The 24,511-nt window shown below is 43.0% G+C and overlaps 1 protein-coding gene across 1 annotated transcript in view; it reads right to left on the reverse strand.

Moving 5' to 3' along the window:
- Window positions 1-5,932, reverse strand: part of HCN1 (hyperpolarization activated cyclic nucleotide gated potassium channel 1) — a 204,145-nt gene extending 198,213 nt beyond the window's left edge. Inside the window, exon 1 of the mRNA XM_062018655.1 lies at window positions 5,550-5,932. Coding sequence (XP_061874639.1) covers window positions 5,550-5,932 — 383 coding nt within the window. The remainder of the gene's footprint in view (window positions 1-5,549) is intronic.
- Between the last annotated feature and the right edge of the window lie 18,579 nt (window positions 5,933-24,511).

The raw sequence follows: 24,511 nt of genomic DNA on the forward strand, positions 1-24,511 counted from the left end.
TTCATTATTCAGATTAATGCTACAGTTTTGTCATTTTATCCTTTGAGGCATTTACAGAAATAAAGTGCAAATACTGTTGGAATTCAGCAAATAAAAAGCCAAGCATTACTAATAATCTTTTCAATACTAAATGGTTCTCTATGTGTAGTCATTTACAAAGAGTGAATGCTCAAGTAATACAAATAGTTTATCTGCATAAAGTTTTGTTTTAATAGAAATAAAAATTATAGTCAGCACAATAGTATTTGAAAATTACATATGAAAGATAGCCCTAGCTAAAACTGTGCTTCAGTCATAAAAACATAAATAATTGAAAAAAAAAAGTCTGTTTGTGCAAGGAATGTATAATTCTAAATCCCTGATTATCAATTTATTCGTAAATAATTCAAAGGTCTCAATAAAGTAAGAAAACCTCATGACAAGTCCTGTGCAATAAGACTGATTATATGACTAACTTGAGAATCCAAAACTAGACATTTCATACTCCTACACTACCGATGACAGAACATATCCATTACAACCCACAGTAATTTGTATCTGATCTATTTAATATAAACCAACACGACTTATATACCTGATTTTACATACATAGATCTGTATCAATTACGTTTAAGTATAATACAGCATATTTTGTCTTCAGTGCATATAGCGTTACCTTCAAACTCTGCTGCTCTATATAAACCTAAGTGTGTAACAGCCCACAAAAAAATAAATCTCATTAGCTTCAACTGAGACATTACAGACATGTGACAAAAGACAGGGACAAAGTGCTTATCCTAAGCTTCTTAAAATATAATGACAGGTATAACACATAGAGCTAAGACCAGTCCCAAAGAAGAATAGGTTTGAAATCAATGCATGCACGAATTTTAGAAAGTTGTACATGAGCTACACATATAATACACATAGTCTACCATGTTAGAGTGATGGCTAGTGGTCAAAGACAGGTCCAAACAATAGGTACAAATTGGAAAGAAAATTGATTCATAAGCCAATGTAAGTTCAAAATGGACAGAGGTACTATAAAAAAAAACCTCAAATGAGGCACACTAAACTGTTACAATTATGATATAGTTTGGCATGCACTTAATTGAAAATTTAAGCTGCATGTGTGCATGACAACATGAATGGGTCGCATAAAGCTACACAAAATAACAAAATGGAGTTTAGTAGCAACAGACACAAAAATATTCTTCTATAAGTGCTTCAATGTACACATGCAAATATTATTGTGTCTTTCACTCTGATTAAAACTCATTCAAATCCGACATGAAACTTACTTACAAGGTAGCACTGACAGAGTTCTCTATGATTTGTAAAGAATTATATGGTAAATTCATACCTTTATGCAATAACCTTCAAATGCGTATGCAAAAAAGTTTTGAAACTGGAATGTCACCTGTTAAAAAAATCTGACATCCCTATGCTATGAATTTTTCTGTTCAAATTTTAGAATTAACACTGCTTTTACTTTTTTCTTTTCTTTAAAATAAGGTTTTGTGCTGCTCAAATAGATGAGAAGTTAACCAAAGACACTCTCAACATGAAATGTCAATAGTTTTTTGCTATTGTTGCAAATCAGTTCATACTCTGTGTTCATCTACACAGGGAAAAGACTTTCAGCACTCTGCACTGCACCTCCTTATCCACTATTCTGCACACAACTCCACAACACAGTCACCATTCACTTCATCTTGAAGCCAATTTAAACTCACAGTCAAGGGCTGTTACTGAACAACAGAGAACTGTAACCATCACTTGCAAAGGCTACAGTTACCAATACATGCGTTATTCCTACTCAGTCTTTCATATACATTGCTATCTCTACTCAAAAGATGCCTCTCCTGTGTGAAATTGGAGGTAGCAACTCTGTTCTCTTTTTAGACTTCTGATGACAGATGCCCCAGCTGATGCAGTAATAAAACCATGACAGCACAAGTTTCTCTGTGTACCCTTAGGAGTGAGAGAGGGAGGCAGATGCTACAGGGCTGGACTAACAGCCCTGGCATGCAAGTGAGCCCACAGCATTGAAGAAACTCTTGATGTGCCAAAGGATACTGATAATTAATCATCTGAAAAATCAGCCTCATACACTTCCACTAACACCAGGAGGCTGTAACATGCAAAAGTCACTCAAAGCCCACATCCACTGTAACCCTGCTCTGAAATGAGTGAAATGCCTATGGCAGCAGCAGAACCATGTGCAGTTGCCCCCATCTCCCACTGCCTTTGTTCTGTTTGCCTCTGGCAGCCATGGGACCACAAGGCTGCACCTGTGATTCTCTCCTATGAGCTCAGTCTTCCACACATGAGCATAGACCGCAAGAGACACTTAGCAACTCACAGAAAGCAAACAGGACTTCAATAAACTCTTACCAAAACACTAACAATAAATTCACTTTTGTGAGTCATGCAATTACACAGAATTGTTGTCCAAGTTTAGAGATGCAGTGGGCACAGCTGCAAAGAGATAAACAAAGTTCTTGTGCTGGGTTTGATGTGCATTAAGTGCTCGGTTTACATAACAGCTTCCAAATTAGACATTAACCTCAGAAGACTGGGGAAAGACAACCAGGAACAAAATGGTCCCCTTGTGGAAAAATTATGTAACACTTATTGAATTTAATTCTCCAAGGGTGTGTCTGCTTGATGAAGAGCCAATTCTTGCCTCAAAAACAGGTAGGACAGAGAACCATAAAACTAGAGACCAAGCCCCACAAGAATGCAAGTAACCAACTCACAGAGCACTGAGTTTACAGATTCTGCTTCCATGCCCTGTACCAAAAAAGTGGGGCAAGAGGGTGCAGGAACGCTGCCTGCCCTCCTGCACTACATGTCAAAATATTTTTCAGTGTAGATAGACATACAAAGTTTTACAGAAATCATGAGAAGTAGGTCAAGAAATGTAACTGAAGTATCCCAGCAAATGCATACTAGTATCCAGTACTAGAAAACCAAAAATAAATGAGAGTCCATAGAAGCCTGTACCAAAATCTTCCCATGTTCTGCATGGTTAACCCAATACAGTGTGCCTATATTTAAAATTTGCTGTGATGTCCATTTTCAGATGTGTCACCAATACCCTAATCATAGCTAAATTTACAAACTTACTCTAAATATTCCCACTTGGATACAGTAAAATATTGATCTTTTTCATCTTTTTACCTTTTTTTTTTCTTATTTTGCTAGAAAATTTAGTTCTTTCCCTTGGTGGTATCACCAGTTAACACAGTGAAAACAGACTACTCTCAATTCCTTTAGATGTTTTAAGGTTTCTCTTCTTACAAGCATGACGTTGTTACAAAATCACATGCAAAAATAAACCAAAACAATTCTGTCCTTACCTACACATTTATTCTGGTACAGAGATACTGTTAGCAGGCACTTACTATCATTATCGCAGTTTCCATATAGGAAGATGAACACATGATATAGTACAACTTCTTCACCTGTTTCTGCAAATGCTGCCACTCAATAATCGTAATACCATTATACAGTTGCAATTATTTCAGGAGAAACAACAGAAACATTTCACACTGAAACAGTCCTACATACTGGCTAAAAAATTGGGTCCAGATCAGGTCACATCATCCCAATATTAATGAAAGACTATGAATTTTATTTAAAAAACAAACACCTCCATTCTAATAAAATAAAAACATACTAAAGCCCTCAGTAAATAGCTAGTCTAAGAATTTTCAGGCAAAAGGCCTGAAAAGGATGCAGTGTTGTTTAATTCTACTGAAAAAAAAATGAGTAAACATATGCTACGATCTCTAAACTTCCCTGCAGGAAGAATTAGATGAAGCAGAACCAACGTACCTATCACTTATTTCACATATCAGCTTAAAAAGTTACATGACAAACAGTATGAGGCAGAAGCTCCTATTGCCCAAAACATGGTTTGTTTGTACACCTCTCTCAAGGAAACCAAGGTTACAACAAAACGAGGGAATTTACTTGCAGGAATAATGTTATTCATTTTAATGGAATCCTCATGTGAATAAAGTTACTCATGCATACACACAAGTAAGAGGCTATCAGACCCTGCTAATCCCCTGCGTATTGCTACCACCACAGCAGATGTGACCTGCTACATCCCTCTCCAGCTGGCAGAAAGGGAGTGGATAGACTCTTGGCGCTCTCCCCCCTTAATGTACCTGGCTAGTGCAACTGAGCTGGCATGCAAGGGGGAAAAGGTACTCCAGGGAAAGAACAGAACAAGTGCAGCTTATTGCCTCCAGGGACCCAGGAAAAAAACAGATTTGAAGTATGACTTCAAGTCATAGCTGAGTGCTGCCCTGATCCTCCACTCCTGTAGCTGTACTGCTCTTGGGCTTGACTGCAAGGTGCTAGCATAGGTCACTGTGTAACACCACACACTGAACAGTCCCACAGAAACTTGGGCTTTGGAAGTATTTCCTCCTGTTCTCATTGGAAGCATGTCCTATTTAACCTACTTTTTTCTTAGAAGATCCATGTAACTATTGAACCTTCTGGATTTTCCTTTTTTAAACATGATCTCTGGTACAATTCACCTACTGTATAGATATAGGCAATTCAATTCAAGCCATTGATTAAATTAACAACATTGACAGTTCTTCAGCAAATATTGTAGAGTGTGTGAAATTTACAAAGACGTACAGCCAGCTGTCATAGAGTATATAACGAAATAATCCTTTACATAAAATGTAATTTTAAAAGGGCAATATCTCTCTCCGAGAATTTATTTGCATTGCCTTTCATGTGAATATTCTAATTCTGCATACGTTCAACTTACTGCTAATTTCACACCACATTCACCCATCTACCTATGAAAACGTGGTATCCCACACAACGTTAGCTTGGATAAAGTTATTTTTCTGCCACTCTGACCAAGACGTGCTTCCTTCACATTACGCCTTGGAGTATTTTCTCCGGGTTACACGGGAAGGGGCCGTCTTGAAGCCCAGCGCCGACCCAGAGATTTTAGTGAGATTTTAATCCTGCTGCTTCTGCTCCTGCCCGCGCCCCACCGAGCTCTCCCACCCTGGGGCACGGCCGTGCCCCGACACGGCGGCGCTTCCCACCCGACGGGAGCAGCGAGTCAAGAACGGACCCGCAGACTCCGCGTCGTCCGGGCGCTGCCCGCAACCCTGAGGGACGAGGCGGAGTCTGCAGTTCCGTCCCGAGTGCAGCACGCTGGAGAGCGCCGGAGCGGGCCAAGCCGAGTCCCGCGGCCGGCTCAGCGGCGGTGGCCGGAGAGCTGAGTGGGCAAGGCAGCCGCTCGGAGCCGGCTTCCAGCCCCTTCCCCGCCGGCCGAGACGGGAGACACGGAGAGGGGAACCAAAGTTTCAGCCGCCGTGCGGAGCGGCGAAGGGAACGTGGGAGTGAAGGGGTGAGGGCGGGCGCGGGCCCACCGCGGGGGAAGCCCCTCACCTCCGCGTGGCGTTCCCCCGGGCCCGAGCCTGCCGAAGTTTGCGCCGGGCGAGGTGTGAGGCGGCACGCGTGCCGCCCTGGCTACCGCGGCAGCGCCAGCCCCGTTGTCGTGGCGGGAGCCCCGCGCTCACCTGAAGTCGCTGTAGGGGTGGATGATCCAGAACCCCGCAGTTTTAACCCTTTCCTGCTCCTTCTCCACCGCCTTCTGGCTGCCGAACATGCGGAGGGAGAATTTGTTGACCCCCGGCTGCAGCATGGAGGTGAACTGCCGCTGCATGAAGCCGTACTGCCTCCGGGGCCCCTCGGCATCTTCGAAGCCCACCACGGGCTCCTCGCCCCCGCCGCCGTCCACTTTGAAGCACACCGAATTGCCATGCTCCTTCACGCTGCCGCTGCCCCCGCCGCCGGGGCTGCTCTGGGCTTTCTCCACTGGGGCCCCTGGCTTGGTTGGGAAAGCGTTAGCGCTACCATCGTCCCGGCTGCCGGCAGAGGAGCTGCTCTTCGCAGCCTCCATGCTGCGGGACAGGCGCGCCCCAGCCGCAGGAGAGCACGGGGAAGCCTGGCCGCCGCCGGTGCCCTTCAGCGGCGCGGCTGGGCTCGGCAGCCCTGGGCTGGGCTGCGCTCAGCTCCGCGCCGCCGCGCCGCCCGGCATGGCCCACGCCGCCGACTCTGAGCAGCGCTCCGCGCAAGGCTGCTGCCGCTTCCCCGCGCTCGCCCCCTTCCGGCGGCCGCGCTGCGCCGGCCGCCTGACATTGAGCGCCCCCGAGTCCTTGAGGGGCCGAGGAGGCCCGGCCGAGGGGCGGGGGGAGAGAGAGGCGGGCGCTGCCCGTGGGCGGTGGCGCGCGTGGGCCGGTCGGCTGCTTCGAGGCGCGGACGCGAATGCGGTGGCCCGCGGGGCGGGGTGGAGCAGGGCGGGGGCGGGGGTGGGGGCCCGGCTCCTCTCCCGCCAGCCACACGGCGGCGGCCTGAGGCGGCTGCCGGCGGGCGGGCGGGCGGAGCGGAGAAGTGCGCGGGGGGGGAAGGATAGGGGAGGCGGGGTGAGGTGAGGTGAGAAGATTTTAGCAGCTCAGCCTGCGGGCCGGCAGAAACTCAGTCTCTCGGGTGGGCTCGTATTTCACCTTGGGCGAAACCAGTACTTGCAGCCTCCGCACTCAGAGTGTGAAAGTGGTGGTAGAGAATAAAGCTGAGCAGAGGTCCTACAAGCTCACCTGTCTGTTGCAACGTCTCTTTAGAACTCGGGGAGCAGACTGACTGGAAGAGAGCAAGTGGCAGGGGGTCTGCCTGGTTGTGGAGCCGAGTGATGACACCGGAGGTGGCAGAGGCATTTGGGGTTCGTAATGCAGAAAATGAAGTCAGAACCTGCTCTTTGCTGGCGTGGTGGTTGTGACAGCAAGAAAAGAGAAGGGGGTGTGAGTGAGGAGGGAAGGCCACTTTTTGAGTGACATTTGTTTTCACGCAGAAAACAGTTTGCTCCAGTTAGAAAGCATCTCATGCCCTCTGAGTGGCTGATTCCCTCTTCCCAAGCTTTACTGATTAAAAATGTGGGGCTGAGTGCGAGCGCAAGGGCGTGCGATGCTTAGACTAATGTGGATGCAGCTGGCACATGCTGGGGTACCATCCCTCACAGGACACGTGCTGCCGTGGGCACCTGCCTGGCTCACTGGAAAGTGTGAAATGGCAGGTACACCCAACTGCAGAAACAAGCTTTTCACCTATGCTAAAAGGTGATTTGGGATTTGTTTGTATGTGAACAGGGATATGCAGTCAGTGCAGCTCTCTCCACCTGACACTGGTCTACATCAGTTATGGTGTAGTCTTCAGGAGATGGAGAAAGGGCTGTTGGATAGAAAGGAAGCAGGAGGTATTTCTAGCTCAAAATGTTCTAAGTACACTGAAAGGAAATTGGATGTGTATTGCCTTGGGCATCTCTACACATATTACCTAGCAACTGTGTATAGTATTTGTAGAGCTGTGCAGTGAGGTAGGATCTGAGAGAGCAGTTTTGCCAATGGTAGCCAGCTGTTACGAGCAGTGAGTGAGGAGGGCTATGGCCTCTGCTCTGAAACCACTAAGTAGCCAATACTTATCTCTGAAGGGGTGATATTAACCTCTAATGGGTGAATTTCAGTTACAGAATCATGGAGAATCAGTATCTGCAGATGATATCACAGGAGCTATAGTATTATGCATACCGGCAAAGCATGAAGACATATAATACAGTATACGTGTGTAGGTCCTGGGGCTCCATTTGGCTTGACATGGGTTTGTTTTTTCACATATTCTTGACACACTTTTCGTTTTCCACATTAAAAATATAGTGATAAAAAAACTGGTAAAGTCTCTCGAGTTTGGCTCTGTTATTTTCAGTGATATTTGTCACTTTGTTGTTACCCACTTCACCCTTTACAAAACCAGATGGTTAGAACAAACCTGATACAGAAACAGATGTGCAAATCAGCACACCACCATGTGCAGATCAGGTGCATTGAGAGATCTGTGTTTCAAAACTGGATCTGAGGGCATTTCTCAGCAATTCTAGCTCTAACAGAATGTTTATGCCTAGCGCACACAAAACACCTGAGGTTCAGGTTATGTTGGTGTGTTGAGCATGGAAGATGTTAACATGTTATTAGTGGAAGAAGATGGCAGTTGTAGATGCAGCACGATGGATTGCTGGAGGCTGAGCAGTGAACAGCATAGGAAGTAAGTCTCAGTGTGACTGGTTGAGGGCTGACGTACATAAACCTTCCCCATCTGGAATGATACTTTTCTGTATGATTTTATCCTAAAACAATGAAGTGTGTGCACAGCTGCTGATGGCTCATGCACAGCTGCTGATAGACAAAACCCTCTTACTGTTTTATCTCCAGATGATGTCCGCCTCCTTCCCTTATCCAATGTCTGTAACCAAATAATAATTAAAAAGTAAGAAATCATTACTGTTTTGCAGCTTTGTGAAAGAAATAGCTCACATCGTATTTGACAAAAACCCACAAAGGCAGGAGATGAAGAGGCTAAGTCACACAGTGCTGTTCCACATGCTCGCACCATTTACCTCATCAGCATTGATCGAGCTGACACTTTCCACACTCCAGCTCTGTATACATTGCAACTTTAACTTTCCTCTCTGAGAGCAATCAATTTTCCCACTCTTCATTTTAGAGGACTTTTACATACAGCCCTTGACTTGCATGATCTCCCTCAGCAAAAGCTAAGCATCTAGTGATGTACAGGAGAAAATAGTAGTGAAGTGAATCAGAACAGTGAAATGGAGACTTACAGTGAGCTCACGTACAGTGAGCTGCAGTAAGTAGATACCGATTTACATTTGTTTCACTGGAGAAGCAGTGAACATTGAATTAATGGTGATGGTCCTTCATTTCTGGCTCTGTAAAATTGTGTACCACAAGAACTTCCAGTTTATTATTTTATGAAATTTTGCTTTTGGCTGTACTTAATGTCTCATTTGTCAATGTTTATCCAGCCTTACTTAATGAGGACTAGAAACCTACAAGAATGGCTAGCCCTGCCTGGTTTGCCTCTCTTTCTTCAGTACAAAAATCCTGGAATATTTTCCTTTGGTGGCATTATATAGATCCAGAAGTGGTTTATTATATCAAATTGTCATATGATTTAAGAGAAGTTCTTAATGAGAGAAAATAACCTGCATTTATGTGTAACATATCCTCTGCATGTTTCTGAAACTCAGCAGATATCTATATATATATATATTTAAAAATACAGAGGTATGGATCTCTTTGTAAAAGAGATATTTTGTGATTCCTGTGATCAAATATTAGACTTCAATATTTTCTTATTCTTTTTAGGTGAAATGTGTGTTTATTTGTGCATGTTCGACTGCTATTTGTCTTAGGTATTGACATGGCCTAAATGGTGTTGATATTTCATAGTTTTGCAATTTTTAACAGTAATCCTGAGACTATAAGGACGAGAAAGGACTGGCCTGTCTGTGCCAGAGTTTGGTCCAAATCTCAGAGGCAAGGGGATGTTTTGGGAACTGTTTACAGGGGCAGCACCGCAGCACCTCCCTCGTTACCAAGGAAAAGCAGCTCCACACAAACCTATCATAGTGTTTATAAAAAAGGAAAAAAATCTTACTTTTGCAATCACTAGCATCCCCTAAAGAAAGCTATCAACACTTCAAGTGTGAATGTTGGGTAGTAGCCAACCATATAAATACTGTGGTTTTTACAGTCTTAATATCCACATCAAATATTAATATAAATATTATCACAATGATTTGTATTAAGTGCTTGACCCGCAGTAGTTTCAAGTCCTACATTTACCTGACTAGGTGTCATGGTTTGACATGACAGCCTTTTCTGGTTAAGGGGGAAGGGGCTGTAAAAATGGCTCCCGTAAGAAGTTGCTCACAACTCTCCCCAGCTCTGAGCCAGACTCACTGCTGGGGCTGAGCCAATTAGACGCCTCCACGATCACTTTTTGAGAAGACGCTGGAAGAGGAGGTTTCTTCCTCCATCTTTTTCTTCCTTCTTCTGCCTCTTCTTTTTCTTCTGGTGGTGGTGCAAGGAGTAGGAACAGTGAGAGAAACAACCATGCAGACTCCAAGGTCAGTGATGAAAGAGAGGAGGAGATGTGCTGGAGCAGAGACTCCCCTGCATTCTATGGAGAGAACTGATGAAGCTGAGATTTATTTTCATTTCTTTAAAGACCCCACATCAGTGGTAGAGACTCATTTTGATAATGAGCCCGCATCAGGGGCAGAGACTCATGTTGCTAAAGCTGGCCCCAGACCAGGGGCAGTGATTCACTTCATTAAAGGCCCGGAGCCAGGGACAGTGACTATGGCCAGAGGAGGCCGTGTCCCATGGAAGGGACCCAGTCACTTCACTGCAGACTCTGAGCCAGGGGCAGTGATTTTCTTCTTTAAAACTATGGCCAGAAGAGGCTGTGTCCCGAAGGAGGGACCCTTTATCACTATGGCTGGAGCAGGCTATGTCCCGAGGAAGGGACCCAATAGCCACAGCTGTAACTGTGGGGAGGAACCCACGACAAAGCAGCTCATTAAACTCATGCCCAGAAGAGGCCTTGTCCTGAGAAACGGGCCCTGTAACTGCAGAAATTGCAATCATGGCAAAGAATCCACGCCAGAGATATTCACCAAGGACTGTGTCCCGTGTGAGGGACCCTGTATCTGCAGAAGCTGCAGCTGCTGGAAGCAACCCACACCAGAGAAGTTTGCTAAGAACTGTGTCCCGGGGGAGGAACCCCGTGTTGGAGCAGAAGAAGAGTGAATGCCAGGAGTCATCCTCATCTGGGAAGACAGAAGCGGCAGAGCCCATCTGTGAGAGACTGACCACATCCCCCACTCCCTGCCCCTCTGAGCCATTGAGGGGGGAGGAGGTAGAGATATGGGGAGAAGTGATCTGGGCCCAGGAAGAAAGGAGGGATGGGGGAGGGAGATCTTAAAGTGCTGGTTGTAATTTTCTCATCGTCCTACTCCCTTTTTACTTTTATTCCATTCTGTTTCTTGTAGTATAAACTTTCCTACTTTCCTCTCTAAGTTGAGTACTGGAGTCTGTTTTGCCCGGAACTGTAATTGGCAGCGAGCCCTCCCTGCCCTTGTCTCAATCCACAACAACCTTGCTTATCTTTTTACTCCCATTTCGCTGGGTCCTCCGCCATCCTAACGAGGGTGGGGGTGAATGGGGGCACCGAGCGAGAGACTGTCGTGGTGCTGCTGTGCTAGCTGGGTCAAACCATGACACTAGGTAACTGATTTAAATTTGCTGTAAAGTGTGAAAGACAGCTTCTTTCCTGCTGCCTATTCTCAAAAGCAGTTATCTGATGTTTTCCATAAACAAGTTTTGTGGGAAATGTGTGTATCAGAGAGAAAGTTAAAATCATGATTTAAAAGAAATTCCAGGCAGTGCTTTACATACCGTGGAACAAAAAGTATGGCAAACATTAGTACAAATAAAAAATGAGTCTGAGACATAACCTAGGGTGCTAGACACAGTTGTGTATACAGGTAGGAACACACCCTGGTACATGTGAACAGAAGCTTAATCTTCCTACAGATAATCTGCTGGGTCACACGAAACTCTGGTAGCCAAGAATATATTGCCCTGAGATCTACTAAATTGTCTACTCAGTTACTCTACAGAAATATATGCTTATTTATTTACTACATGCCACAGCTGCCTTTTACCTCATTGAAAATCTTGGCTTTCAGTGCTGTCCTGGTGCTAAATGCTGGAAGTTCCAATACAGCAGCTGAGTGTGGTGCTTCAGAAACAAGTGATAATGTGGGACAGGGAGATTTTATTGTTGCCCATGTGCCAGGGTGAAATTAAAGCACAGAAAGTTCTTACTGTTTTTACCAACTTTCCGGATTTTTTTTTACTTATGCAAATTACTTCTAATTTGATAGCATATTTCCATGTTCCAAGTGCTTATCTTTTTTGAACAAGATATTAATGCTGGTGTTTATTACTTGTTTAATCTCTAGCCAATCTTTATGGAGACAGCACTGCCACAAGAGGAAAGCAAAAGGTGGAAAACATCCTAATTTGCACTTTTATTTGAGTCATAGGTGGATAAGTAATTGTTTATTAATCTCAGCTACAGTATGTTGTTGAGTACTTGCAGTGCTTAGAAATCATTAAGAAATCACATTCCCTTCAAATGTTCAGCTAACTAGGTAAATGGCTTTGCCAATATACATTACATTTTTGCAAGTGGACTCCATAGAAATTTTTATCTTTCTTTAAAATTTATCTTATTATTTTACTGATTTGAAGAACCATGATTTAGCACAACAAAGATATAGACATTTCTCAATAAATTCTGTGTAAAGCGTGATATCTGTTTACTACAGAGCCTAATCCTGTGAACATTTCTAAAATTACTGTTGTGCTACTCATTTCTGGGATAGAATTAATTCTCTTCACAGTAGCTAGTGTGGAGCTGTGTTTTGGATTTGTGCTGAAAACAGAGTTGGTAACTGTCATGGTTTAGCAAGGAGCAGCGTTTGCTCGGTAACAGGGAGAAGAGGTTGTAGTGAAGACCCAGTAAAAAGTTTTTGGACTCTCCCCCGGCTGCTGGGTTCAGACCCACCTCCGGCCCAGCTGGGCCAATCTTGTGCCTCTGCCATCACTATTTAGGGAGGGGAATTTGAAGTGCTGGTAGGAGGTGTAAGAGTGATACAAGATGGAGGCGACCACACAGACCCCAAAGCCAGAGAAGGAGGAAGGAGAGGAGCACCAGACCAGGGACTCCTATGCAAGCCATGGCGAGAATGCAGGCTGTACCCCTGCAACCCATGGAGGGCAATGGCAGGACTGAGAGTTACCAGCAGCTCTGAGTGAGTGTGCCTGGACAGGCAGGAGTCTGTGTGACAACGCGGCCATGGCACCAGCTGTGCTGGAGAGCCTCTGGGCTGCAGAGCAGACCCACACGAGAGGCAGAAAGGAGCTGCAGCCTTTGTGATGAACACACGTCAAGCAGCCCGTGCAGGGCTGCCGTGTGTGTGAGGTACTCCACTGACATGCAGGTTGGACTGGTGCAGAGCCCACCTGCCCTGAGGAGAGACAAACAGCAGAAGCCATCAGGAATAGATTGACTGAAACCCCCATTCCCTGCCCTCCTGGGCCATTCAGTGGGGGATGAGGTAAAAACACCGGGATCAGGATTTTGAGTCCAGGAAGAGGGGAGGAGTGGGGAGAAGGTGGTCTTAAAGGGCTCGTTGGACTCTTCATCATTGTACCACTCTGTGTTGTTCTGTGTTGGTTATGTTTTGGGGTTTTATGGTTATGCTTTAGTTGATGTTGCATTAAATGATTTTCTGTTTTCTTCCCCAAGCTGAGTAGCCTGGTCTGTTTTGTGCTGGACCTTAAGCGACAATTAAGCTCTCCCTACCCTTTGGTGATTCTCAGGTCTTTGGTACTTGAGGCTAATCATGGTCTTTTGTTCCCTGATGGGCCTAAACCATGCCAATAACTCAGGACAGTTTCCCTTACTGCTGAGCAGGGCTCACAGCCATGGCCTCTTCTGCTTCTCTCACCACCCCACCAGTGAGTGGGCTGGGGATGTACAAGGAGTTGGGACACAGCTGGGACAGCTGACCTCATCCCACTTCAGGGATATCCCAGACCATCTGGCATCATGCTTAGCCTATAAACTTGGGAGAAGAAGGAGGAAGGAGGGACAGAGTTCAGTGATGGCCTTTGTCTTCCCAAGTAACCATTCCACATGATGGAGCCCTGCTTTCCCAGAGATGGTGGATCACTTACCTGCCTGTGGGAAGTGGTGAATGAATTCCTTGTTTTGCTTTGCTTACGTGCACAGATTTTGCTTTACTTATTGAACTGTCTTTATCTCAGCTCATGAGTTTTTCCATTTTTACACTCATGATTTTCTCCTCCATCCTATCATGGGGTTGTGATGTGTGAGTGAGTGGCTGTGTGGGACTTGATTGTTGTCTGTGTTGAAACCACTACAAGTGTATGCAGCTGTGAAAAGTCGCATTTCAGAGCGCTGAATACTATGCTGGGCAGCAGTCAGGTATCTTCAGGCTTTTTTGGATCCATCCTCTGTCATACGAAAAAAACACACCATTTCTCAAAAAAAAAAAAAGCAAATACTTTTAATTCATCTGGACTGCAACTTCACATTAGTAATAGCTTTTTCCTCTTCTTTCACACAGGTTCCTACATAATTATGTAATCACAAAAACAAGTTCTCATGATTTAAAAATCTCTTCCCTTTGGAAGTCCCAGGCCCAAATAAAGAAATGCTTTCTTAAATTTGTAGATTTCAATAACATGTGAGTGTCAGCATAAAACAGAATGACTAAGTATAGGTTGTAAACTGTTTGGCCACTATGTGTGTGTATTATGAGAGATACTACGGTACCTTATAAATAATTTTCTTTGCATAGCCCTGATTTTCCAGAAGTCAACAGTCTTGTTCACCTTCTTATTCTGGCTTTGCTCAGATTATCAGAACTGGTATGGTGCTTTTAGAGGTAGCTGGCAAGTGTAGTCTTGTTGACTTTTAAGTTCATTAATTAAAGTTTTAATAGTTGTCAGTTTTAATCCTGCAGGCTACTCTTGTGTGCTGATTGGCTCAGTTTAAGTACTTAAGATCCATCCTTCCACCATCAGTTTTAATGGACGTAGACACTAGCAGCAAGAAATATCCATAAGGCGTGTCTTGTATTCAGTATCTTATACAGAGCAATGTCTTGCAGGACAAATGTCTGTCTTCAATATAATATTCATCAAGGTAAATATACGGCTTTTGAAAAAAATATGGGAATCTTTTTGAAAGGAATAACCTAAAGTTTTAAAAGCTGATAGTTGCTAAGCACTTACAAAAAAAAGGCCTATTTCAGATGTTTCTAAGCTGTAGGTACATCTTCAGATTACTGAAAACCAAGAAAATTCAGCTATTAAGCCAGCAATGGGGAAAAAAAAACACACACACACACACAAAAAAAAAAAAAAACAGTTCTTCAAATCTACACTGCTTTTTACAATTTTCCAGATTTTTTCTTTTACTAAAAAAGGTACTTCTTATTGCTCATAGTTAGCTATGCTGGTGGTAGGTGCATCTCAATTAGTAGTGCATGTAATTAGAAGAACACACAGCACTATTCCCTGATGATTGCACTGCCTCAGATATACAGTCTAGATGGTGACTTTGAACACACAACTCTGGAAGGACTGTCCCAGTTTTTGCTGTCAGGTTTTCCGTTCCCCGGTTCACATGAGCAACTTGCTTGCAGCTAAGACATTTCTGCTGCAGAGGAATACGTTATCACAACTGGCAGGAATGAACAGTACAAAGTGCACAGCTGAAATACGTAGCATCCTGAATTGCCACAAATACCTGGAGGCAAGTACTGCTACTGCAGACACTGGCTGTTTAGGTATGAAAGCAGATTACCATACTCTTTTTACTTCTCCTGTTTGTAAAGTCAATGAATTAACAATTATAAAGAATTTTTACCTCTAAGATTATTTTTCCCCTTACTAGTTGTCATATCAGCACATGAGGAAATAGTAAACACCCATAAACAAAAATGCTCATTACATGCTTAATTACATGTCCTTTTATTAAAGAGAGATAGGAGCAAAATAGCAGTCTAAGTCATTAGCAGCAAGAACGGAAGATAAAGGTCGTTGCTCTTTTCTTTCCCTAGGCCACTGCTGGGAAGTAACACATATGACTGTAGGTAAACACCCTAAAATCAGATGATTGGATAACTGATATGAAGTCATCATTTTGACAGTAGTGGGACTATGGTGATTGGTGACAGATGGCTCTATGTATAGCCAATAAATCATGAGGAGAGGGAACACTACCAGCCTTTGCAGTGCTCTGTAAATGAACTATTGGATGTGAATTCCATGCCTGTGGAAGCCTTAGACAAGACCTCAGAGAACTATAAAGGACCGTGTTTGTAGCAAGTTCAGGTCTTCTGGAAAATTAAGAATGGACAGGAAATCAAATTGCTAGGAACTGAGGGATGTGCTAGTCAGTTTCCCAGGGCTGTTGTAGCAGAAGCATTAGGAATGTGAACCGTAAAGATGTTCTTAGCCACTATAACATACTGCCAGTAATTATTAATGTACTTGCAAGTATTGCTAAATTAGTGATGTCAACTGTGGCAAATTAAGGAAAAGATGATATTTAAGTGATACCAGGAAAAAACATAGGAATATTTTTCTCATTTTAAAAGGAAAGTAAGTGGGAAAAAATGCATAAAAATTGGGACTTTTATGAAAGAATATACATAGTAAGTATTCTTGACAATATAGTAAATACACATCAAGCTTCAGTGAATGAAGGCATTTTATGTATTTCTTTCCTGTAGCCTTTTCTAGATATTTGTTCTTTTATTTAAGAATATTTTTTTTAATTACTGAATTCTCCCAATTGACATTCAGTCCGGTAAAAATTAGTACTCAAGTCTATTTTGCAGAAATTAAATAAACGTGAACACTTACAGGGAATTTGTTGGACACTGATTTGTCTTCATGCCTATGCATACACAGAGTTATGAAGAAGTGTTTGTTTGACACTAAGAGCAGTGGAGATTGTTGTGCATGGATAAGTGCCTTTGCTCATCTCTGTTAAGTAATGGAAGAGCTGGACTCAAATGTTAAACAGGAAAAAAACCAAAACCACTCTAAAAGCAGTCTTTCTACAGTATTTAATTTATTTTAGCAAAACTCAGAGGTTTTTTGTTGGGGCTTTTTTGTGGATTGAGTATTTTTTTCAGGGAAAGGAAGGCAGATCTTCAACAGTGAACAATCTCCATTTGAAAATAGGATGATGCAAAAGAGAGAAAAAGAGAAAACAGAAGGAATGCATATTTTCCTTCAAACCTTACTGGAAAAATTGCGGATCTTAGGAATTATAAAGGACTTTGTCAGAGCTATTACAAATTAAGCATCAGGGGAAGCAAGATATTGCAAAAAGGATAAAAAATTCAAAATGTCTGCAGAGAAACAGGAGTAGCAGTCTGTGCAAGATGTGATCGGTCAACGTGGTTTCAGTGAGATACTACTTGACATAAAAGAAGCATGAATTCAAAGCAAAGAATATCTTCAAAGACTTTCAAAGATTGTAAGTAAATTCGTGCCAAGTGCAGCAATCACAGATAAATATAGGAATCAGGTATCTGGCACTTTATTAATAGAGAATTCTTCAGTCTTGAACAACAGCTTTCTCTGACAGCAGTGCCCTATAGATAGTAGATGATGTTGATCTCTGACAATACAATATTATCTCAGTTCCTTTTGTAAGAGAGACATGGAGTTTCAAAATATATTTTGGTCTGGAAAATCAAATCTGACACGTAGAAGACTGTAATACAACCTGAAACTTATAAAAAAGGACTGGAAAGCTCTGTATCGAAATTTTAGTTTTTCTGAACCATGGGAATCATTTATACACTAGGTGGCAAGTTGTGAAGGGTTTGAATGATTTTGCAGATGAACTGTGATGTCCTAAACTTGGGTTTGGTGTTTTGACTCATATTTTTTCTTGTCTTTAGACTCTCTGGGCAGGAACTGTAATAGATTCTGCTTGCACTCATTTTGTGGCCACAAAAGGGTGAGTCTTTTAAAGCTCTATTTCAATTACAAAACTGGTGCTCAATATTCTGATCAAATTAGAATATTAGCACTATTTATCATCTTGTAGGTGATCTAGTAGTACATTCTTTGAACGTCACTTGTGTGACATTCAATGTGTGACATTCCTAGTTAATGTTCTGTAATCTAGCATCTTGGTTGATTTAATTCTTGGATTCTGTATTTTCAGAAACCTGGATAGATTTGTGTCACGGTGTAAACCCCGCCAGCAACAAAGCACCATGCAGCCAGTTACTCACTCCTCCCTGCCGGTGCTGGAGAAAAGTTAACAAAGACGTCATGGGTCAAGACAAGACATCTATTATGGTCACAGGCAAAACAAACACAACCTGGGGAAAAAATAGTTAGATCTGTTGAGAATCCAGAAAAAAACCCACCTCAGAGTAGGATGATGAGAAATGCAACCAGATGTAAAAAGTAACCTTCCTCATCCCTCCCCTCTTCCTGCACTTAGCTTTGCTTCTGATTTCTTTAAATCCTCACCACCCACCAGCACAGGAGGATAGGGAATGGGAGTTGTGGTCAGTTCATCACATGTTGTCTCAGCTGCTTCTTCCTCCTGCGAGGAGAAGAGCCTCACACTCTTCCCCTACTTCAGCATGGGGTCCTTCCCATGGGAGACTGTCTTCCATTAACCTCTCAGAGTAACTCCTTTTCATGGACTGCAGCTCCTCACAAGCTTCACAGGTCCTGTCCGCAGAATGAAGTCCTTCAGAAATGGAACACTCCATCACAGCCTTTTCCCAGAGTCACAGCCTTCTTTGTGGGCTGCTACCTGCTCTGGCATGATATCATCCACAAGCTGCAGGTGGGATGGGTTCTGGGGCCAGTCTTGCTCAATATCCTCATTAATGACCTGGATGAGGGGACAGAGTGTACCTTCAGCAAGTTTGCTGATGACACCAAACTGGGAGGACTGTCTGATTCCCCAGAAGGCTGTGCTGCCATCCAGCAGGATCTCGACTGGCTTGAGAGTTGGGCAGAGAGGAACCTCATTTGGTTCAACAAGGACAAGTGCAGAGTCCTGCATCTGGGGAGGAACAACCCCATGCACCAGTACAGATTGGGGATTGGTCTGCTGGAGAGCAGCTCTGCAGAGAGAGACCTGGGAGTCCTGATTGATAATAAGCTAACCATGAGCCAGCAATGTGCCCTCATGGCCAAGAAGGCCAGTAGCATCCTGGGTGGCATCAAGAAGAGTGTGGACAGCAGGTTGAAGGAGGTTCTGCTCCCCCTCTACTTTGCCCTGATGAGGCCTCATCTGGAGTCCTGTGTCCACTTCAGGGCTCCTTAGCTCAAGAGGGACAGAGAACTTCTGGAGAGAGTCCAGTGCAGGGCCACCAAGATGATCAGGGGAATGGAACATCTTTCATATGAGGAAAGGCTGCAGCATCTGGGGCTGTTTAGTCTGGAGAAAAGGAGACTGAGGGGAGATCTTATTAACATTTACAAATATCTAAATGGGGGGTGTCAGAAGTTTGGGACATTGTTTTTTTCTATAGTAGCTAGCAACAGGACGAGGGGTAATGGGATGAAGCTGGAACACAAAAAGTTCCACTTAAATATAAGAAAAACTATTTCACTGTGAGGGTGAGGGAGCAGTGGCACAGGCTGCCCAGAGGGGTGGTGAGTCTCCATCCTTGGAGGTCTTCAGGACCCACCTGGACACTTTCCTATGCGACCTGATCTAGGTGAACCTGCTTCTGCAGAGGAGTTGGACTAGATGATCTCTGGAGGTCTCTTCCAATCCTATCATTCTATGATTCCATGATTCGGTGCCATGGGTTGCAGGGCAACGGCATGCATCTCACCATGGGGTGCAGGGGGGTCTCTACTCCTGCACACCTCCTCGGCTTCTTCGCTGGCCTTGATGTCTGCATGGTTATTTCCCTTCCTACCTCCTCTCATCACACTTCCCTCTTCTGCTGCAGAGTTCCTCTTTTTAAATAGTTATTGCAGTGCCATCCAATTGTTCAAGCTTTGGCCACAGATGGGTCTAACTCGGAATCAAGGTAACTTTGAGCAGCTTCTTATGGTGGCCACCGCCTTAGCGTCTCCCCATCTACCAAAAAAGCTGCCATGCAAACCCCTCCAAAATTTGTAATCTATGTCTTCATTAGTATTGCCTATTCATGAACCATTCTTTCAGTTCTCTACTGCTTTTTAATACTGCTACATTTGAGCACTTTCTATTTAACATGAATATGAAAGTCCCCAAAGTGCTATCCATGACTGTTTTTCTCCATCTAAAAATTATTAGAAGTTTCTACTGCATCCCTTCTTGCATTGAAACACTGAAGTAAAAATCATACTGTACTTTATATTTTACATTAAGTTTAATTCCTCTAAGTATTATAAGCTTAACAGATTTTTTTTAAAATCCATGTGTTATTGATATGCTTATCTAAATCCGCATGAGAGAGAGGCTTCCTAGAGCATCATGCAGTTTGCAAGAACTATGTCTTCTGAAAATCACAGTAAGCAGTCTGTAATTCTTTAAAATATGCCATGCCATCATTTATAAACAAAATCCAGGATTGTGTTTAGGCTTTGTATATTGTGCTTTGTGAGAGATATTTAGTGTAAACGTGAGTTTATTCACATGTATGCATTTCAAAAATTGCCTGCATTCAAAGGATACATGAGCTATCATCTTTAAACCATGCACAACCTGTTCCAATGTTAGACAATGCTTTCAATGAAGACAATTTTCCTTAAAACTCCTCTGGTGCAACCTAAGGCTGTTTCTTCTTGTACTACCACCTCACTACAACCTCCTTTCACGTAGCTGTAGAGGACATTAAAGTCTCCCCTCAGCCTCTTTTTCTCTAGGCCGAACAATGTCAGGTTCCTCAGCCACTCCTCATAAGAGTTGGTAACTGTCATGGTTTAGCAAGGAGCAGCGTTTGCTCGGTAACAGGGAGAAGAGGTTGTAGTGAAGACCCAGTAAAAAGTTTTTGGACTCTCCCCCGGCTGCTGGGTTCAGACCCACCTCCGGCCCAGCTGAGCCAATCTTGTGCCTCTGCCATCACTATTTAGGGAGGGGAATTTGAAGTGCTGGTAGGAGGTGTAAGAGTGATACAAGATGGAGGCGACCACACAGACCCCAAAGCCAGAGAAGGAGGAAGGAAGGAGGAGCACCAGACCAGGGACTCCTATGCAAGCCATGGCGAGAATGCAGGCTGTACCCCTGCAACCCATGGAGGGCAATGGCAGGACTGAGAGTTACCAGCAGCTCTGAGTGAATGTGCCTGGACAGGCAGGAGTCTGTGTGACAACGCGGCCATGGCACCAGCTGTGCTGGAGAGCCTCTGGGCTGCAGAGCAGACCCACACGAGAGGCAGAAAGGAGCTGCAGCCTTTGTGATGAACACACGTCAAGCAGCCCGTGCAGGGCTGCCGTGTGTGTGAGGTACTCCACTGACATGCAGGTTGGACTGGTGCAGAGCCCACCTGCCCTGAGGAGAGACAAACAGCAGAAGCCATCAGGAATAGATTGACTGAAACCCCTACTCCCTGCGCCCCTGAGCTGGTCACGGTGGGGATGAGGTAAAAACACCGGGATCAGGGCTCTGAGCCCAGGAAGAGGGGAGGAGTGGGGAGAAGGTGGTCTTAAAGGGCTGGTCGGACATTGTTGTACCACTCTGTGTTGTTCTGTGTTGGTTATGTTTTGGGGTTTTATGGTTATGCTTTAGTTGATGTTGCATTAAATGATTTTCTGTTTTCTTCCCCAAGCTGAGTAGCCTGGTCTGTTTTGTGCTGGACCTTAAGCGACAATTAAGCTCTCCCTGCCCTTTGGCAATCCTCAGGTCTTTGGTACTTGAGGCTAATCATGGTCTTTTGTTCCCTGATGGGCCTAAACCTGGACAGTTCTCCTGACCTTTCATCAGCTTAGTTGTCTATCTCTGGACACACTCAAGAACTTCAATGTCCTTGTAGTGAGGGACCCAGAACTGGACACAATACTCAAGGTACAGCCTTACCAGTGCTGAATACAGGGGGACAATTGCTTCCTCAGCCCTGCTGGTGACATTATTTCTGATCCAAGCCAGGGTGCCATTGGCCTTGGCTACCTGGGCACACTGCTGGCTCATGTTCAGATGACTGTTGACCAACATCCTGAGGTCCTTTTCATCCAGGCAGTTTTCCAGCCATACATCCCAAAGACTACATGGGGTTATTGTGGCCCAAGTGTAGGACCCAGCACTTGGCCATGTTAAAATTGAGCTGGCCTCAACCCATTAATCCAGTCTGTCCAGGTTTCTCTGTAGAGCCTTTCTGCCTTCCAGAAGATCAACATTCCACCCAGCTTGGTGTCATCTGTGGAGTTGGTGCTACACAGGGTTGAGAGACATTTTGTTAATAGAAATCTGGCAACAGAAGAACAGCAGGTTCAGTTGGTTCCATTCCTGTCTCTGGACTCAAAACAGAAAAGTTTGAATACATACTTGAAAGAAAGACCATTTCTTATTTCCTGCTCAAAATCACTTCAGCAAATGTGGAATTTTTCTTAAAATATTGGGTATTCTGGAAATACTAAAAAAATTACCACAACTCTATACAGAAGTTTACTTTGTTTTATCAAGCCCTTAAAAACTCAAAACAAATTCTGAGCAGTTTTGTCCATCTGCTTAAATTCAGCCCAAGGCAGATTCCTGGCACAGAAAAATATAAAATTTTAAATCTGTGCATTTGTACAGCTGGCAAAATTTATGCCCCCTTTTTTTTCCAATTCCACTTCAAATGTATTTCACTCTTGGACAATCTTATTAAGAAAGGAGGTGTTAGTCCCATCTATGATGTGATTATGTTGTCACTATTGTCTGATAATATGCCAGCAGCATTTTTTTCTCTAGGGAGACAAAAAGTAAGAAAGAACATGGAAACACTACTGAATTAGACTTTCACTTTTATTTGCTTAGCCACCTGCCATTTCAGATCTAGGTAAGGAATATGCCTGCCTTGCAGCTAACAGAAAAGTACAGAGATTGTCAAGCTATTGGCACAGTTGAGCTTGTTTTTATGAAGACATCTAGTAGCAACAGTATAAAGTCTTACTTGAGTCAGGGTATTCAGGTGAGAAATAAGAGTTGATTAGCTTCTGCACAAACAGAATTGCCTCTCTATTGCCTCTGCTGTTTTAAATCTGTTTTTCTGCAGCCCTATACTGAACTGCAGCCATACTTTTAAAAGCAATGATATTTTACTTGAGAAAAAAATAAGTAACTTACTCCATTTTCCAGATGTATTTAGTTTAAAATACCTTATATTTCTTGCATTCTATCTCCAAGTATTTGAGTACTACAAGCTTGACTGTATTTGTATTTAATATACCACAAATATCTGAGCTGCTCAGGAAGAAACGGCAATATTTCTTACAGTAACTATACTTTCTTTTTCATGTTTCTTGGTTTACCCATCTACGAATCAACTCTACTTTATAGACATGCTCTTTCGTTAACAGAGACAGATTGTCTTTTCCTCAGCACTGCTGCCCACTCCAAGTAGATGACTAAAGAACCATAGAGAGCATATGCTCAGCTATGCCAGTGAATGCTACACAAACACTTTTTCTACTGCTGTGAAATATGGCTTTTAACCATCTCTCCATTTTTCTCAGTACACTCAAAGGCTTATTCAGTTGCTAATGCTGTTTGAGTCATGGAATATCTTTGCCTACCACATGGAGGCGAGAGGAGGAAAAACGTGGAACATATACTTTTAGAAGAAGACTGTAAGAGACAATAGCAATGGCAGGATTCTAGTAATACCTATAGGACTGTGGAAAAAATCTTTCATGGGAAAGAAAACATTCATTAAAATTATTTTGTGACTTTGAGAATTCAAATGTTAAACACAAAGCTTGAATTTTAATCTACAGAGCAATCTAACAGGTCAGAATTTCTACTGTTAATCATACTGTTCTATCTTATCTAATGTTATCTTTAAAGCATCTAGTCTTTAAAAATGTAGGTCCATTCATTTTGCACAAAAAGATGTGGATTCTTACTTTTAAAGTGAGTCATGTATGCTGCTTTTATTTTGAAATATGATACTGGTTTGAGACTACCTATATAGAAATGATGAGTGAACAGCTTGTATCTCAGAAAACAGTAGAAATTCATTCTTTTCACTTGTAAATATGGATAAATGGGCTATTCATAATTGTTAAGGCTGAATGTTATTAATATAGAAGTCATGCAGGTTCTGTTCTGTAAGCACCGAGTGTTTACATTGCACAGTATTAGTTGTGAGATTCAATGACTGCTGGAAACAAGTCAAGGACTTTGATTGATTGGAAAGGTTAGAGCAGGTTTTGGAGTCACCTAATGAAGAAACACAGCCTGGTAACACTTTTAACTATCTTTAAGAGTCCTGTTATGATAGGAATTCATATATTTCTGCTGTTTAAGTGAGATCCCATTTGTTTCAGTTCTGTAGGACAGATAAGATCTAAATCCTATATATATGCTAATCATTCTTAAGCAAACCTGTTTCCCTGATCCCAAGTGTCAAACAGGATAAACACTTTTTCACCTTTATGGATTGTTATGGGGCATCAAACAAACTGTTTGACCAGTGACTTTTATGGCAGTGCTTTTCCCACTGTAAATGTTCTTCAACTTTTATCATACGAGACCTTGAATGATGCTTATTGAAATTAAAAGTAGTCTTTTGAGAAGTTATAAAAGAAAATGCAGTCATACAGGTTTCCTTACTTTCAGTTATAAGGCATTCTGTGAAAAAAAAAAATCTCATACTGCACAAGATTATTTATCTTGCTTATGCAAGATAATCAATTAAAACCCCAGAGAGAGGTTACTGTCTGTGGTCATACTTTTAAAGATATTACACTGGCATCTAGCAAGAGCACATAACACTGCAGAGCTTGCAGGATTATTTCTGTAACTTTTAGAAATAAGCAATAAAGCCATTTTTAGTCAT

This window comes from Colius striatus, chromosome Z (assembly GCF_028858725.1).
Source record: "Colius striatus isolate bColStr4 chromosome Z, bColStr4.1.hap1, whole genome shotgun sequence".
NCBI classification, from domain to species: domain Eukaryota; kingdom Metazoa; phylum Chordata; class Aves; order Coliiformes; family Coliidae; genus Colius; species Colius striatus.